The 13,589-nt window shown below is 35.3% G+C and overlaps 1 protein-coding gene across 9 annotated transcripts in view; it reads left to right on the top strand.

Moving 5' to 3' along the window:
* The window catches only part of DMXL1 (Dmx like 1), a 79,120-nt gene that overhangs the window by 39,883 nt on the left and 25,648 nt on the right, over positions 1-13,589 (top strand). For 6 of the 9 annotated variants that reach the window (XM_050329028.1, XM_050329026.1, XM_050329025.1 and 3 more), the window contains 9 exons: positions 1,045-1,142; positions 1,858-2,023; positions 2,749-2,998; positions 4,644-5,734; positions 6,003-6,194; positions 7,422-7,498; positions 7,680-7,807; positions 9,641-9,889; positions 10,278-10,391. In XM_050329028.1, coding sequence (XP_050184985.1) covers positions 1,045-1,142; positions 1,858-2,023; positions 2,749-2,998; positions 4,644-5,734; positions 6,003-6,194; positions 7,422-7,498; positions 7,680-7,807; positions 9,641-9,889; positions 10,278-10,391 — 2,365 coding nt within the window. The remainder of the gene's footprint in view (positions 1-1,044; positions 1,143-1,857; positions 2,024-2,748; positions 2,999-4,643; positions 5,735-6,002; positions 6,195-7,421; positions 7,499-7,679; positions 7,808-9,640; positions 9,890-10,277; positions 10,392-13,589) is intronic. The other 3 variants (XM_050329031.1, XM_050329029.1, XM_050329027.1) reach the window with 1 other exon arrangement.

Here is a 13,589-nt window from a genome sequence, read left to right as displayed (position 1 = left end):
GAACTTTGGTATTTAGAGGTTTGTTTTTTTTTTTTTTTAGTACTTAGATTTCAAATTCCCCTGTGAGATACATTTTTTGCTTTTAGATATTCCATTTTGGAGGTGGTAATGTGCAGTGCTTATTGTGGATGCTCAAGATACAGATGGAGCATATAGTTGTTTTTTAATAGCAAGATAGAGAAACAAGTTATGGAAAAAGGTTCTTCTTAGAAAGCTATCAGAAGTGGGAACAACTTAGGTTATGTACATCTGTCTTGCAAATTGATTAATTTTCATGATAAACAAACCTATTGTTTTATTTTGGCTTGTTGGGTTTTCTGTGTGTTTGTTTGGGTTTTTGTTGGTTTTCTTTATATTAAATATTTTAATAATCGCAGATGTGGCAGTAAGCCTAACCTCGTTATCACTTGTTTTAAGCTCTTGGAAAAGCCAAGTGTGTTGAGCTAGAAAATGACATGCACAAGATACTTTGACTACAAAGCATGAAGTGGTAAAATGCATGTCTCTACTTTTTACTTTTCAATCTTCAGTAATTAATCTTCACTTTATAAAACTTAACTGCCTTGCATTAAAAGAATTCCAGGTATTGTGGGCCTGAGTTTCAGGTTATCTTACATAGGTCTTGGACTATTCTTGCTGCCACTTACCCCTTTTTCCTTTCCAACCTTCAAAAGTAATCTCCTGTAAACAATTTTTCTCCTGTTGTGACTGGTCCCAGCCTGTTTTTTCAAGACTCCATGTGTCCTTTGATTACCAGAGCAACTAATAACTTAATTTTGCTATGATTTCAGGAACTGATTTCAGATGCAGGGATTCCCATCTGATCTTCCAAAAATCTTTTAGAACTGGAAGAGCATTAGCTAAATGATATGAAAGGGGCTTTTATATCTTCACGTTTGCATCAGACTCATAATGAGAGGAGGGATTCTATAATAAAGAGTACTTCCAAACACTATGGGGTATGGGATACCAGAAGCAACAAGAATCTCATTTCAGACTCATTGAAATTTTGGTCTTTTTTTTGCTGTTGAACTGTCTTCACAGGTGGCTAAAGCAGCCTTTCAGCGAAACAATGACCCACTTGACGCGGCCATTTTTTACCTTGCAATGAAGAAGAAGGCTGTTATCTGGGGATTATACAGGTAGAAAACATTCAAGCTCTTATGTGGAGTTTGACACTGTCTGGTGTAATTTTGGGAAAAAGGTTGAATGTGATGGTAGTCCAAAAAACGACAAATATTACCATTGAAAGCTGAGATTTGATTCCTAAATTAGTCATTACATAGAACGAGTAATTTCTGAGCTTCTTATATTTACTGAAGTAATTTAGTTACTATTTCTGAAGGTAGATGCTTCAAGTTTTAGTCTCAAAGCTACTGTAGTTTCAGTCAGTGCTTAATTCTGGTTTACTTTTGAGGATTAGCAGTATAGTGTAATATATAATATGAAATAGAATGATATATCTGTCTTTCAGAAGAGTGTTTGTGGTTATAAATTGTACCTTAAGTTCAGGGGACTGAATTACACCTGTCCTTGAAACTGATGTTTCGTAATACACCGTTCAATGTTGCAAACTTCTTGTAAAGTAGTTTGCTTTGTCACATACTCTTAAAAGCTCACCTGGGAAAAATGAGGTTTTCTGTATTTGTATCAGGTTAATTGAAAATACTGTTAGGTTTTGTATTCACTAACTTTTGTTATTTTTAAATATGAAGCCTTCTCCACTCCTGGTGTAGTGACACTGCATTTCCTATTGTAAAGATCTGTGTAAAATTATATTGGCATCTGAGGAAGTCAAGAACTGTGATGCATCTAATAAAATGTATAATATTTTTATCAATTATGTTTAATATGCAGGTCCCAAAAAGATACTAAAATGACACAGTTTTTTGGAAACAACTTTACTGAGGACAGATGGCGTAAAGCAGCATTAAAAAATGCTTTTTCTCTGCTTGGCAAACAGCGTTTTGAACATTCTGCAGCATTTTTCTTGTTAGCAGGACACTTAAAAGATGCAGTGGAGGTAATAAATTGCTTTTTTATGTTTAGAACTATTATATATCACTGAATGTGATTTGCATTTTGCATTATTAGTATGGCCCCTGAAGCTTCTGATGCTTCTGGTTTGTGCTTTTCTTTCCCACCCTCCATCCCCCAAATTAATGCCAAATACAAAACATTGATCTTTGCATTTTGATTCTTTTTTAGCTGTCATATTAATGATACTAAAAAGTCACATAACTAATTAATTTCTCTGTTAATAATATTAAGGGGTCTACCTGCCATTAAGGGCATTACCTACCCTTATCTTACTTTCAGATTGTCTACCTAGTCCTATATGAAGACAGCAGAGTTTTCATTAGGAGATTCCAGACCTGGCATTTTGGCAGTAATGTGTATTAGCTCCTAAAATCCCTTTTCCAAACAAACAAAAAAGTATTACTGGGGTCTGTTTGAATTGAAAAGTTGTGAGGAAGTTCATCTCTGATAATGAAGGATTTGTTCTCTTGAAGCCAGTCAGTTTCAAAGATCTGTTGTCATGTCATTTAAATTGAAGAAATGCATATCAGATCTTGCATGTAATAGTTGGCTACACCTGTTCTGCATAGTACCTGCTCATTTTTATGGGGTTGATAGAATTACTTATTTTAATCTGAGCAGATTCATGTCAATTCCTGCCTTGTGATCATTTGCAACAGAGAAGAAATTATGAAATTTGATCTCTTGAATATATTTATTTTCAATTAGGTCTGCCTTGAAAAACTGCATGACATTCAATTGGCTCTTGTAATATCAAGACTTTACGAGTCAGAGTTTGAAGTCTCTAGTACTTACAAATCTGTACTACAGAAAAGAGTTTTGGGTGTGTTTACTGGAAAAGAGAGCTCAGGAAACATACACTGTGACCCTTTTCTGCGAAGTATGGCGTACTGGATTTTGGAAGATTATAGCAAGGCTCTTGACACTTTGATTAAACATTCTGTTGAAGATGAAGGAGGTAAGAATATAAGTATTTTGCCTGTTAGATTGGTTTTAACTATTTATTCCTTTAAGCCGCAGTTTCTTGAAGTATCATCTGAACAAAGCCAGGTACCACACAGTTCTTCACAGTGTTAGTAAATAGCTTGCTGTAGCAATGTATGTGGATTTTAATAACAGATGTGGTGACTGTGTTGTCCTTATCCTGTATCCACGAATAGATACACTGTTCTTTAAGCATATGAATATCAGGATAATGGGATGATCCTACAGTGATGCAGCTGTTTTTAAAGCAGCAGTTTAAAGATCAAGAGAGAAATTTGCTTCATTAGTTAATTTGACTCCATGACAGACTAAAAAGAAATTTCTGATTGCACAGTTATATAGGAGAGTCTGGAAGACGGGGTGTTTTTCAGCTTTTAGTCCTTGAAAAAAATAGTTGACGACATAAACTGCCAGCAGAAAGATTTTGATATTTATGATGATACAAGGAGGTCTACATGGTTCCTGAAATAGCATGTAGGTCTCCTAGAGCGATTCATTTCTATGTTCACTTGCTAATTTTATAAGCTTCTAAGAATCAATTGTGTTATATCCTAAAGTTAATGTTGTCAAGGAAGTTGAATGTTTCAAGTCCCTAGTACTAGTTACTGTGCTAGCTAGTTTCAGTCCTGGCTTCTGAGAGAAATTTTAGAGTAACAAATGAAGTCTCAAATACTTACAGTTGTGTAATTACTTTTAAAAACTTATTTCAGTAGAAGTTACAGGCCTCAGTGTGACTTTGAGTAAATGAGGAATGTAGTGTTTCGTTGTTTCGGTCTTGGTCACGTCTTTCTGTCTAAAGTAATTTTAAAATGTTAACTGATTTTTCTGTGATCAGTTCAGTGGCTTGTTTGTGGTGTCTTGCTTGATTTTCTTACTTAAAAGGTACTCTTTCATTTACCTCTTATCTGTCACTAGCTGTGCTCTAACTCCTGATAAAGGAGAGAGTAAGGGTCTATCTCAGCTAACCTAGACCCTTTAAAAGCTGAGTGACTCATCCTGTGTTGGTCCTTATATCTTTCCAGGGTTTTTCTTGTAGACATGAAAATAAAGTGCACAGGTGTTGCACTGCTGTGTAATTTGTTTATTTGTATGTAATACTGCTACCATTAAATGTTATACATTTCCTAGTTTTATTGTTTGGGTTTTTTTTAAGATGTAGACAGAATAAAAAAAACTAATCCAAAGTTTTAAAAAAAACCTTTTAAGTAGAAATTTTTAGTAAAATGGAACATCTTATTGTCATGTAGAGGTAGATGCTTTAGAACTCTAAACTGAACAGAAAAATGGTCTTATTTGATTGCAGCAAAACTGTCCTCGCTACAAGGAAAAGAAGTGGCATCTGTTCTAATTTAAAAGATCTTACTTTCTGTCCCACTCAGACTTCTCTTTTTAGTAGTGTTTAGTTTTGGCAATGTCTTCTCCACCAAAATACTCAAATTATAAAGGTGCAAAGGAAGCTGGACTGGGGGGATGCAGTGAAGTAAATAGTAGAATGAATATATGAACTAGACTGTAGAATTAATATTAAGACCTAATAGCTTTCTGATAAACTCAAGACTTTGCAGATCTGTGTTTCTTACAGAATGATAGATTTTCCTCATACTGCAATCTCTTTTCAGGTGAAGGAGATGGTTCATCAACTTGTAACCCTGCAGTGTTTAACTTCTATAACTACTTAAGAACACATCCACTTTTGTTGAGACGTCATTTTGGCTCTTCTGATACATCTTCCACACACATTTGCTTAACAGTAGAAAATGGATTAGCTGACAAAATCAATCTAGGTGAAAGACGGCTGTTCTTTACCACTGCATATGCTCATTTGAAAGCTGGTTGTCCTATGTTGGCCCTAGAAGTGTTATCAAAGATGCCCAAAGTTGTCAAGAGGTCAAAGCCATTCTGTAAATCCCCTAGTTTAATGGATACCAGTAAAGATTTCTCACCATCTTCTCCAGTTAAAGAGTTTGAAACAAAAGACCAAGCTTCCAGTGTTGATTGGTCACAGCCAGTATGGAATGGTCTAGGTTCATCTTCGGATTGTTCATCAGAAAAACATTCAAGTTCAACTCTTTCCTTTGACTGGAGTCAGCCAAGTGTGGTGTTCCAAGATGAACCCTTGCAACTACAGACAGACAGTGATGAAAATGATGATAGTGAAGATTCTTCCCTGGTAATGAGAGAGCTAAGACCTCTGAAGAAAACTGAAAAATTATATGAAACAAGTTCTAGCTACACAGAATCTTTTAGTGTAGTTGATGACAAAGATATTCTCAGTCCATCAGAAGATATCATTTCAGCACAGCTGAAGTTTAGAGCATGCCTGAAAATTCTTACTGTAGAGCTTCGTACACTGTCCACTGGTTATGAGGTAGATGGTGGGAAGTTGCGGTATCAGCTTTATCAGTGGCTTGAGAGAGAAGTGGTAGCTCTTCAGAAGACCTGTGATTATAATGTTGAAGTAGAAGAGATACAGTCAGGAAATGGAGTGATGCCAGAGGAAACTACATTACGTGAAAACAGTGAAGACACAGCTGACCAGCAAAAAAATATGCTACAGAGAGAAGACTTTCAGAAGAGACGTCAGTGGCTTCTGAAGTACCAGTCTCTGCTAAGAATGTTTCTTAGTTACTGTATACTTCATGGCTCACATGGTGGAGGCTTGGCATCTGTCAGAATGGAATTAATTCTGCTATTGCAGGAATCTCAGCAGGTATGTGGAGGAGCTTAGTTTGTGTTTTCAATGCTTCAGGTTTGTAGGCTTATTTGAATGTGTTTTGTATTATTGTTGAAGTTTTTCTACTATAGCATGCACCTGTTTTATAACAAATGTAAATCTGTTATGTTGAGAACAGCTAATGTTTTCTGTAGGTGTTTCCTGTTGTTATTACTGTTATTTAGAATCCTTCTCCTCTTTCAAAAATTCTAATGTTCCATTTAAGAATATGTACTATCACTTTGTGTTTCTTGCCTGTTTTTAGGAGCAGTCAGTACAGATGCCTTCCAGGCCTCCACCAGAGCAAAGTTCCATACCTCTCCTATTTGCTTGCACAGCTAGTGCCAAAACAGTGGTGGCTAATCCATTGCTACATCTTGGTAATTTAACTCATGATATATTGCATACCATAATAAACCTTGATTCGCCACCTCATCCAGATATGCAGAACAACAAGGTATGTATTTTTTTATACGTGTTTTGTTGTTGTAATTGTCTAATTTGCTAATCATGAATTTTTTTCTAATAGCTTGAAAATTTTCTGCTGTGCCTTCTTTGACAAATAATAAAACTGTGAAACATAATTACTTTCTCTAGTAATTATCTTGAGCTAAAGAAATTTATGATTTATAAAGGTGCTGAGCATCTGGTTACACAAGCTGAAGAAGATTACCCTCTCAGAACTGGATACTTGTCCAGGATGACAGCCGTTCTGGAAAACATGTTGTACTACACTGTCAGCATCATATTTGTCTTATATTATAATTATAGGTATAATGATTATGTTTGACAATATGATCATTACTTCTGGTAACTCTGCATTTCAATCCTATACTGAAGTAAAACAAAGGTTTGAAGTATAAAAACTTAGTGGCAAAGTGCAGTAAATTTTTTTGTGGAACTCTATGTTTGTATAGTAAATACAGTATTTTTTTTTAAATTATATTTCTGTAAGATTTGTTCTGTCTTTAACCTTTGACTGGAAGTGCAACCTAAAGTGTTAGGTTAAGTCTTTCCTAAAGTTTTATGTGTGTCAGGTCCTGAATCGTGCTTGCTTTTACTAGGGATTTCTAGAGAACACTCAAGGGATTTGCTTGTTCTTTAGAGGGAACAAACAAATAAATATTATAAACTATTCTTGTTTTAAGAGAACCCTTTTGAGCAGCAGATTCTAGTGTTTTATCTGAGTGTGGTTTGTGATACCTTAAGTAAAGTATCAGCTATGTTAAAAATACTGATCAGTGTGATACTGAGTGTAAATTGCTTGTGTGTACAGAGGTTGTGCAAGAATTGATCAAAAGCTAAACTGCATTATTGTTTCGTTCTGAAGCAAAGCCTTGGTATTCTGAGCCAGCATATTGCTGCTGTCTTAGGATGTAATTACTTAGGACTGTTGTGTAGAGGTTTAATACATTGCTATTTATTAATTGAAAACATTTCAGCTACAGCTGAGCTTTGATATGAGTTGGGGGCATAAGTGAATACTTACCCCATCCTTTTCATTGCAAAGTGAACTGACTTATGTGAAAGAAGTTCTGATGAGAAACATATCTTTTTAAGTGTGTGTTTGTACCTTCCATATTCAGTGCTTGTTTTGCTATACAAATCTGTATGCATGAAAGGCTATCATAGTAACCACTGCTCACTCTGAGCGTAATATGTTCTATGAAACTTTGTCTTACAGGTATATGTCATGCACACCTTAGCAGCGTCGCTCTCTGCTTGCATCTACCAATGTCTTTGTGATGGCCACAGCTACAGGTAAAGGTGTAAGAAAAATGCTTTTTAGAGAACTGTTAACACACTGTCTCACTGTAGTGATCATAGTTGGTTGTGCATCAGAAGGCAGTGTTCACACTTGACTGTGTCTAGAAAGAACTTTGAATAGCTGTAACCATAATATTTTTGTGTAAATATAATTTCTCACTTTTGTGTTTCACAGCTCATTTCAAGCAAATCAGTTCACTGGAACAGTGTATCAGACGGTGCTGTTAACTCAGCGCCACTCTTTAAGAGCAGCAAGCTTAGAAGAAACAGTGACTCCCAATACATCACCTGCTCAGTGGCCAGGTATCTGGAGTTGATTTATTTCCTTCCGTCTTTTTTAAGGAAAACTGAGTTATTGGTATCCACTCTAAGAGCATGTAGCTATGCTCTGGACTTTCTAGTACTATCTGTAGCAACTGTATAGTAAAGTTAAGTTCTTTGATTAAAATTTCGTCTTTTTTTTTTCCAAACCTCCAAGTTAGTACTTTTGGTTATTTATTGTTTTGGTTATTCACTAAGTCAAGTTGGCTTATATTGCTTCCTCTTGCTAAAAATGTTAGTGGAGGCTCTAGTAAAGGGCAAGTAAACGGGAAGTTGGGTGAAGTTGTGTACTGTGTTCTACTTGCTCCTCCTGGAGGCAACAGATCAGTCGCAGCAGTATTGTAGTTCCTCACTCCTGAAAAGCTGTCTTAGTTTGTGCTTTAGCTCAAACTTTTGAACTAATTAAAACTGGTGAAAATGAGAAGTTTAGAATAAATTAGGTTTTTCTGTAGTTCTGAAATCAGTGTTGGTTTTCAGGTACTTCCTGAAGTATGCTAGTGAAGCTATACTAGGAAGCTACATTAGAGGGAGTGTTAGCACTGTAATATACATGCATATACACATATTTATATATAAAAATATGAGCATCAGTTTACAGCTCTAACTTTAATGTAAGTTAAACCAAGAAATGTGCTTACTTATTATGGGATTTGTTTTTTAAATGAGAAAATTTCACACTAAAAATGTTTTTGATGAGCCTCAAGCAGTCTTTGTGTTTGATGCTATGCCATTTTTTCTTTTCTGCAGAACATTCTGACACTAAATCTACAATTCTAGAGGGAAATCAGATTGTCATTTGTTTTCTCTTTGTTTCATTAGTTGCACAGTTAAATTTCTAATGAAAGGAACTCGGAATTTTTAGCAGTTTTTCTTATAAATAACATTACTTTGAACTAATTTCTCTATTTTTTTTTTTTTTTTTTTTTTTTTTTTTTTTTTTTTTTTTTTTAGTAGATTAACGTGCTCTGTGAGCAAATTGGAGAGGATGACACAAAAGCAGAATTATTTGGCCACCACTATTTGCACTTTCACTTACGTGCACAAAGTGTAACAGTTGAAGCCACATCTAAAAGGGCAGCTTTTTGTGGGAGCATCAAAACACAAGATACTCAGTACTTGAGTGAAGAAACACTTGTCAGACAGGGTGTAATTCAAGTTAATGCCCATGATTTTTGATTGGTTTTACCTCTATAAAGGAGCCCCTGGTGGTCTAGGGGGTAAAGGCGCCGCGCTATCACCGCGGAGACCCGGGTTCGATTCCCGGTCAGGGCCACTCCCGGGCAGGTGGGGCTCGTTAGCCCTTAAAGGCAACCCACCTACGTCCTAAGGACCTCGCTGCCACCGTCCAAGCTCGCTTGGCCCCGGCAGATGAACCTTAGGATTAAAGGGTGGGCTCAGTTCCGCGCACACTGTGTCTCACCTAAAAAATCCAATGCGCAGGCTGGAAGGTGGAAAGACCTTCCCCGGATCTTCGCTCGCGAAGACTGGCCATTATTTATTATTATTACCTCTATAAAGCGAGAAGACAGCATTTCAACTTAGACTGGTTGCTGTAGTTATAATAATTGAAAAATTGTTATGCATTTCTTTAACTGTTAGTCCAAAACATCAAGCTGAAAAGCTACAATGAATTGTTAAAAATAAAAAGCATGCCTCTTCTTGAGTTTTCAGTTTCGTCTAAAGCTTGGAATCTTTTTACACTAGCAATTACTAAATAACATAGATTGCAAGTCAAAATACCCTTAATAATCTGGAATATATTCACAAAAAAAAATATATACTTTCTTAAAGAATTTATTTATTTTATGTAAACAGGAATGACAGCTCTAATACGCCTCCTGAATTCTGCTGGTGAGGAAGCCCAGCCAGGTCTCACAGTTTTACTTTGTGAAATTCTAACTGCGGTCTATCTAAGTCTGTTCATCCATGGCCTTGCAACACATTCTAGCAATGAGTTGTATAGAATTATAGCTCATCCACTTAATGACAAAATGTGGTCTGCTGTCTTTGGAGGAGGAGCTCATACACTCGGCGAAGGACAACAGCAATTGAAGACAAAAACTGGTTAGTTCTCTTGTTTTACTTCTATTTGTCTTCTGGGGATTTTAAGAAAATTATGTGACTGCTGAAAACTTAGGAGTAGTTGTTTTCAGTAGTTTGTGTAGTTGTGAGAATTCAATGTGTTTTTAGGTCTGCACAGAAAAACAAGGATTTAAAATTATTGGTATAGATATTGGGTAGAAGGAGTGAGCAGAAGTGAATGCTACTTGGAAAATAAAGTTTCCAAGTAGCACAGCTGCTGTAATGTGAGGGAGTTAAGTTGATCTTAAAGAGGAAGTTTCCAGTACTATTACAGCCAATTTTTTAATGTTAATTTTAAAGCTTTCCAGTTCTCTTGTAACAGGTATATACTCTCATTTTACAAATACAGTATGTTTTCTCTCTTTGACAGGTAGGCACTTCCCAATGCCTAGCCCACATCAGGTAGTAGTGTTCTCCATGGAATGCGTGGGGTTTTCCAAATCCCTTACCTCCTTCAGTACTCATAGTCCTACCAAATCTTCAGGCAAGATACTAGATTTAGTACTAGGCCTCTACATGCAGTTTGCTATGCGTGGGGTTTTTTTGCATATGCAGAAAGACAGAAAACCTTCTGTTTGCAAGCCATGACATCAAAATTTAAAGTTTTGTAATTAAAGCAGCAGTTGAATTGGGCCTTTTTTAAAAAGAAAATTGTCAGTGCTGTTGTTGTCTTATTACTAATTCTTAATTTGAAATTAATATTAATATAAAATTACTTTGACCATGGTTTGAAAGGATCAGAAGTGTTTCATATCTTTGTTGGAGAGCTGCTTGTTTTGCTTTTTAAATATAAGCATTATTATGCATGTGGATTTCTAAGTGTTCATTCTAGACATTACAAATGTAAGGTGTCTCGTTGATATTCAAATTTGATATTCTGAGAACCCTTTAGGAAAGTTAACATTCTTGAAGTTTTAAAGTTAGATGATGATGAATTATCCTGAGATCCAGAATGAATTCCTGTAACGCTTTTCATTCCAGTACAGTATTTTGCATTTTAATTTAGTACTATAAAACCAAGAGCAAAAATACTGCAGATAATATAATTTTTTTTAAAGGAGGATTTTGTAAAGATAAATTTACTTGTTGGCTTCATACATCACATCTAAAGATATATGTAAAGAGATAAGATATAAGTTTATATAACTTTTGTTATTATCGATACATGTATGTTATATATAAAAATGTCTAACCTTACATTTAAGGAAAACTGTAAATGTTTAAATACTATCTTTATCAGACATTTGGGAAAGTATTTTCAGAGCAGAGATCTTTAATCAAAAAGGAGCTCTTATTCTAGATCTGATCAGTTTTGTCTGTAGTATTGAGTAAGTATTTCTCAGTATTACTTTGGTAAGGTAAATATATTTACCATTACAGAATTGTTAGAAGCCATAACTGGCTTTTGCTAGCAATTCTGTTTCCTAGATGTTGCTAACTATGTACTAAGGTGTGTTAATGGTGCAGCTACCACTGGTTTAAAATAATAAATGTTTTTACATAGAAGTATATTCTGAAACATATACTAAATGCCTGTCTGCTTTGTTTTTCTTAAAAATAAATACTGACTGTCTGATTGCAGATTTGGTAGAACTGTTGCTGCAAGAATCAAAAAGCTCAAACTGAAAGTTTCAGGGAGGAAGGGACCTCTTGAAATACTAGTTTCTAGGGATAATCAAACTCTGAAAAAAAGGTCTAGAGGAATTGTGAAGTCTCTGTCTTTGGAGTTACTCAAAAGCATGAACAAATGCCATCAATTCTGTTCTGAGCGAGGGGCTGGATCAGGCATCTTCCAAACTATGGAATTCTAGGATTCTGTAGGTTACTATTTGTTTTTATGTGTTTACGTAGAGCAAATATGGGGGAAAGAATTTTTGGAGAAATACTTTTGTCACTTTTTAAATAGTAGACCCCCAGAAACAGACCCCCAGTGAAATAGAGCAGTAGGATTCAAATCAGCTATATTTTTGTGCTTTTAGTGTCATCTCAGTTTTTCTTCTGACACCGAGAAAAGAATCCTGATAAGTGACTGGAATGCTTGTTCCAGTCAACTATGGCATGTTCTTGCCTAGTATTATTTAGATGTTTTTATAGCTCCCCATTTTGTTATGCATAACTAGACTCTTTTTTCTTATGTTTACTTTTCGATTTTTGTGAAATGTTTTAAATGGAAATTAAAAGACAAAAATTCTTGACACTAAAAATTCTAATATACTACTATATGTCCTGCATGTCTTGCCTCTCTTCCAATCCTTTAGTATATATCTGAATGGGATGTTGATCTCCAAGTTTCAAATGTGTTTTAAGAGATCATGACACTATGTACAGTACTGGCCAATGTGATTTCCCTTTCTGCTCTTTGCTTTAGTGGACTTGAGCATGTAATAGCTTTGGATATAAAATTTCTCTTCAACACAAACTGGAAAAACAGGAACCAAAAACTTGTACCTGGTAGTCTTAACATCTGTTAGGAATTAATTTCTATGAAAAACTTGTTTTATTGCCTCTGTCAAGTAAAGATCTTCACAAACCATTATTCCAGTCCTCCTAGAAAACAAATTGTCATTAGAAATCTTAAAAATGTCTGACTTAGAGTAACAGGTCACCTAAGTCAAGTTTTTCTTGGGTAATTGTAAAGAAAGAAAAAAACCCAAACAAACAAAAAGCCCCCAGCAAAACAAAACACCCACTGTTTAGAACTCTTGCATTTATCTGTTTGCTGTACTTACTTGCTGTGAGATTGGTTTCATCACAAATCTAAAACAAAGCAACAAAAACTGAACTTGCATTAGGAGTGCCTCAGACTAGATCAAACAGTGCTATGTTTCTGCACTCAGGTTCACCAGCAAGTCAGAAATAGTAAAAAGCCTTAACATTTAGACATTATCTTCAGGAGTTGCTTAATCTCAGATCAGACGAAAGAATACAGATTCCTCAAGTTTTAAAACCCTCCAACTTATATAAGGTAACAGCCATGCCAAACTGCCCCTTTTTAATGCAGATCGTGTTAGTAATGAAATTTGACATTGACATGAGATTAATTGCCTTGAATTCCAGAATTAGAGATGGTAATGTTTTGGGGTTTTTTTTTTTCCTTATGGTACTTTGAAGTACTGAGTACTTCATTAATGGTGTGGTCTTTCTAGTGTATATTTAAGTCTTTGACTTCTCACTATTACTGTCTTATTCTTGGCTAAGTCAGCTTTTAAAAAAAATTAGAAGTTTGACTTGAAGTATTTGCATTGTGAATAACTGAGTCTCTAAAGCTCAGTAGAAATAGTCTTGGATGGTCAGGAAACGTCTTGGAGGGCAGAAAATGTCAAGAATGTTTGTGTATGAAACCAAGTATTTTGTTGTAATATAATTTTTCAAGAGGTTTTCTTTCACAATTTGTAGAAATGCCCACAACAGCAATAATAGTAATAAGTGTTATTGTTAATAATAATAATACTATCTGAGAATGTAATATATACCTTGCTTTAAGCTTTTTAGTGAATCACCAAACTGCATCTTAGGGAACTTAATTGCAATTGCTCCTGTTGATTGGAAATTCATTAAATTCATCACCATGGCCACACGAGAGAATATCATGTTGAAAGCTTCAAGGTTTGTCATCTTAAAGAATGCAAATTCTTTGTATGTTTGAAGTGGAAATGTGCAGCAGTGTGGAATTTCACCAGGC

The sequence above is a fragment of the Myiozetetes cayanensis genome, unplaced genomic scaffold, assembly GCF_022539395.1.
Source record: "Myiozetetes cayanensis isolate MyiCay16 unplaced genomic scaffold, myiCay2020 scf4, whole genome shotgun sequence".
Classification (NCBI taxonomy): domain Eukaryota; kingdom Metazoa; phylum Chordata; class Aves; order Passeriformes; family Tyrannidae; genus Myiozetetes; species Myiozetetes cayanensis.
The sequence above is the reverse complement of the archived record's forward strand: the minus strand, read 5'-3'. Positions and strand labels throughout refer to the sequence as shown.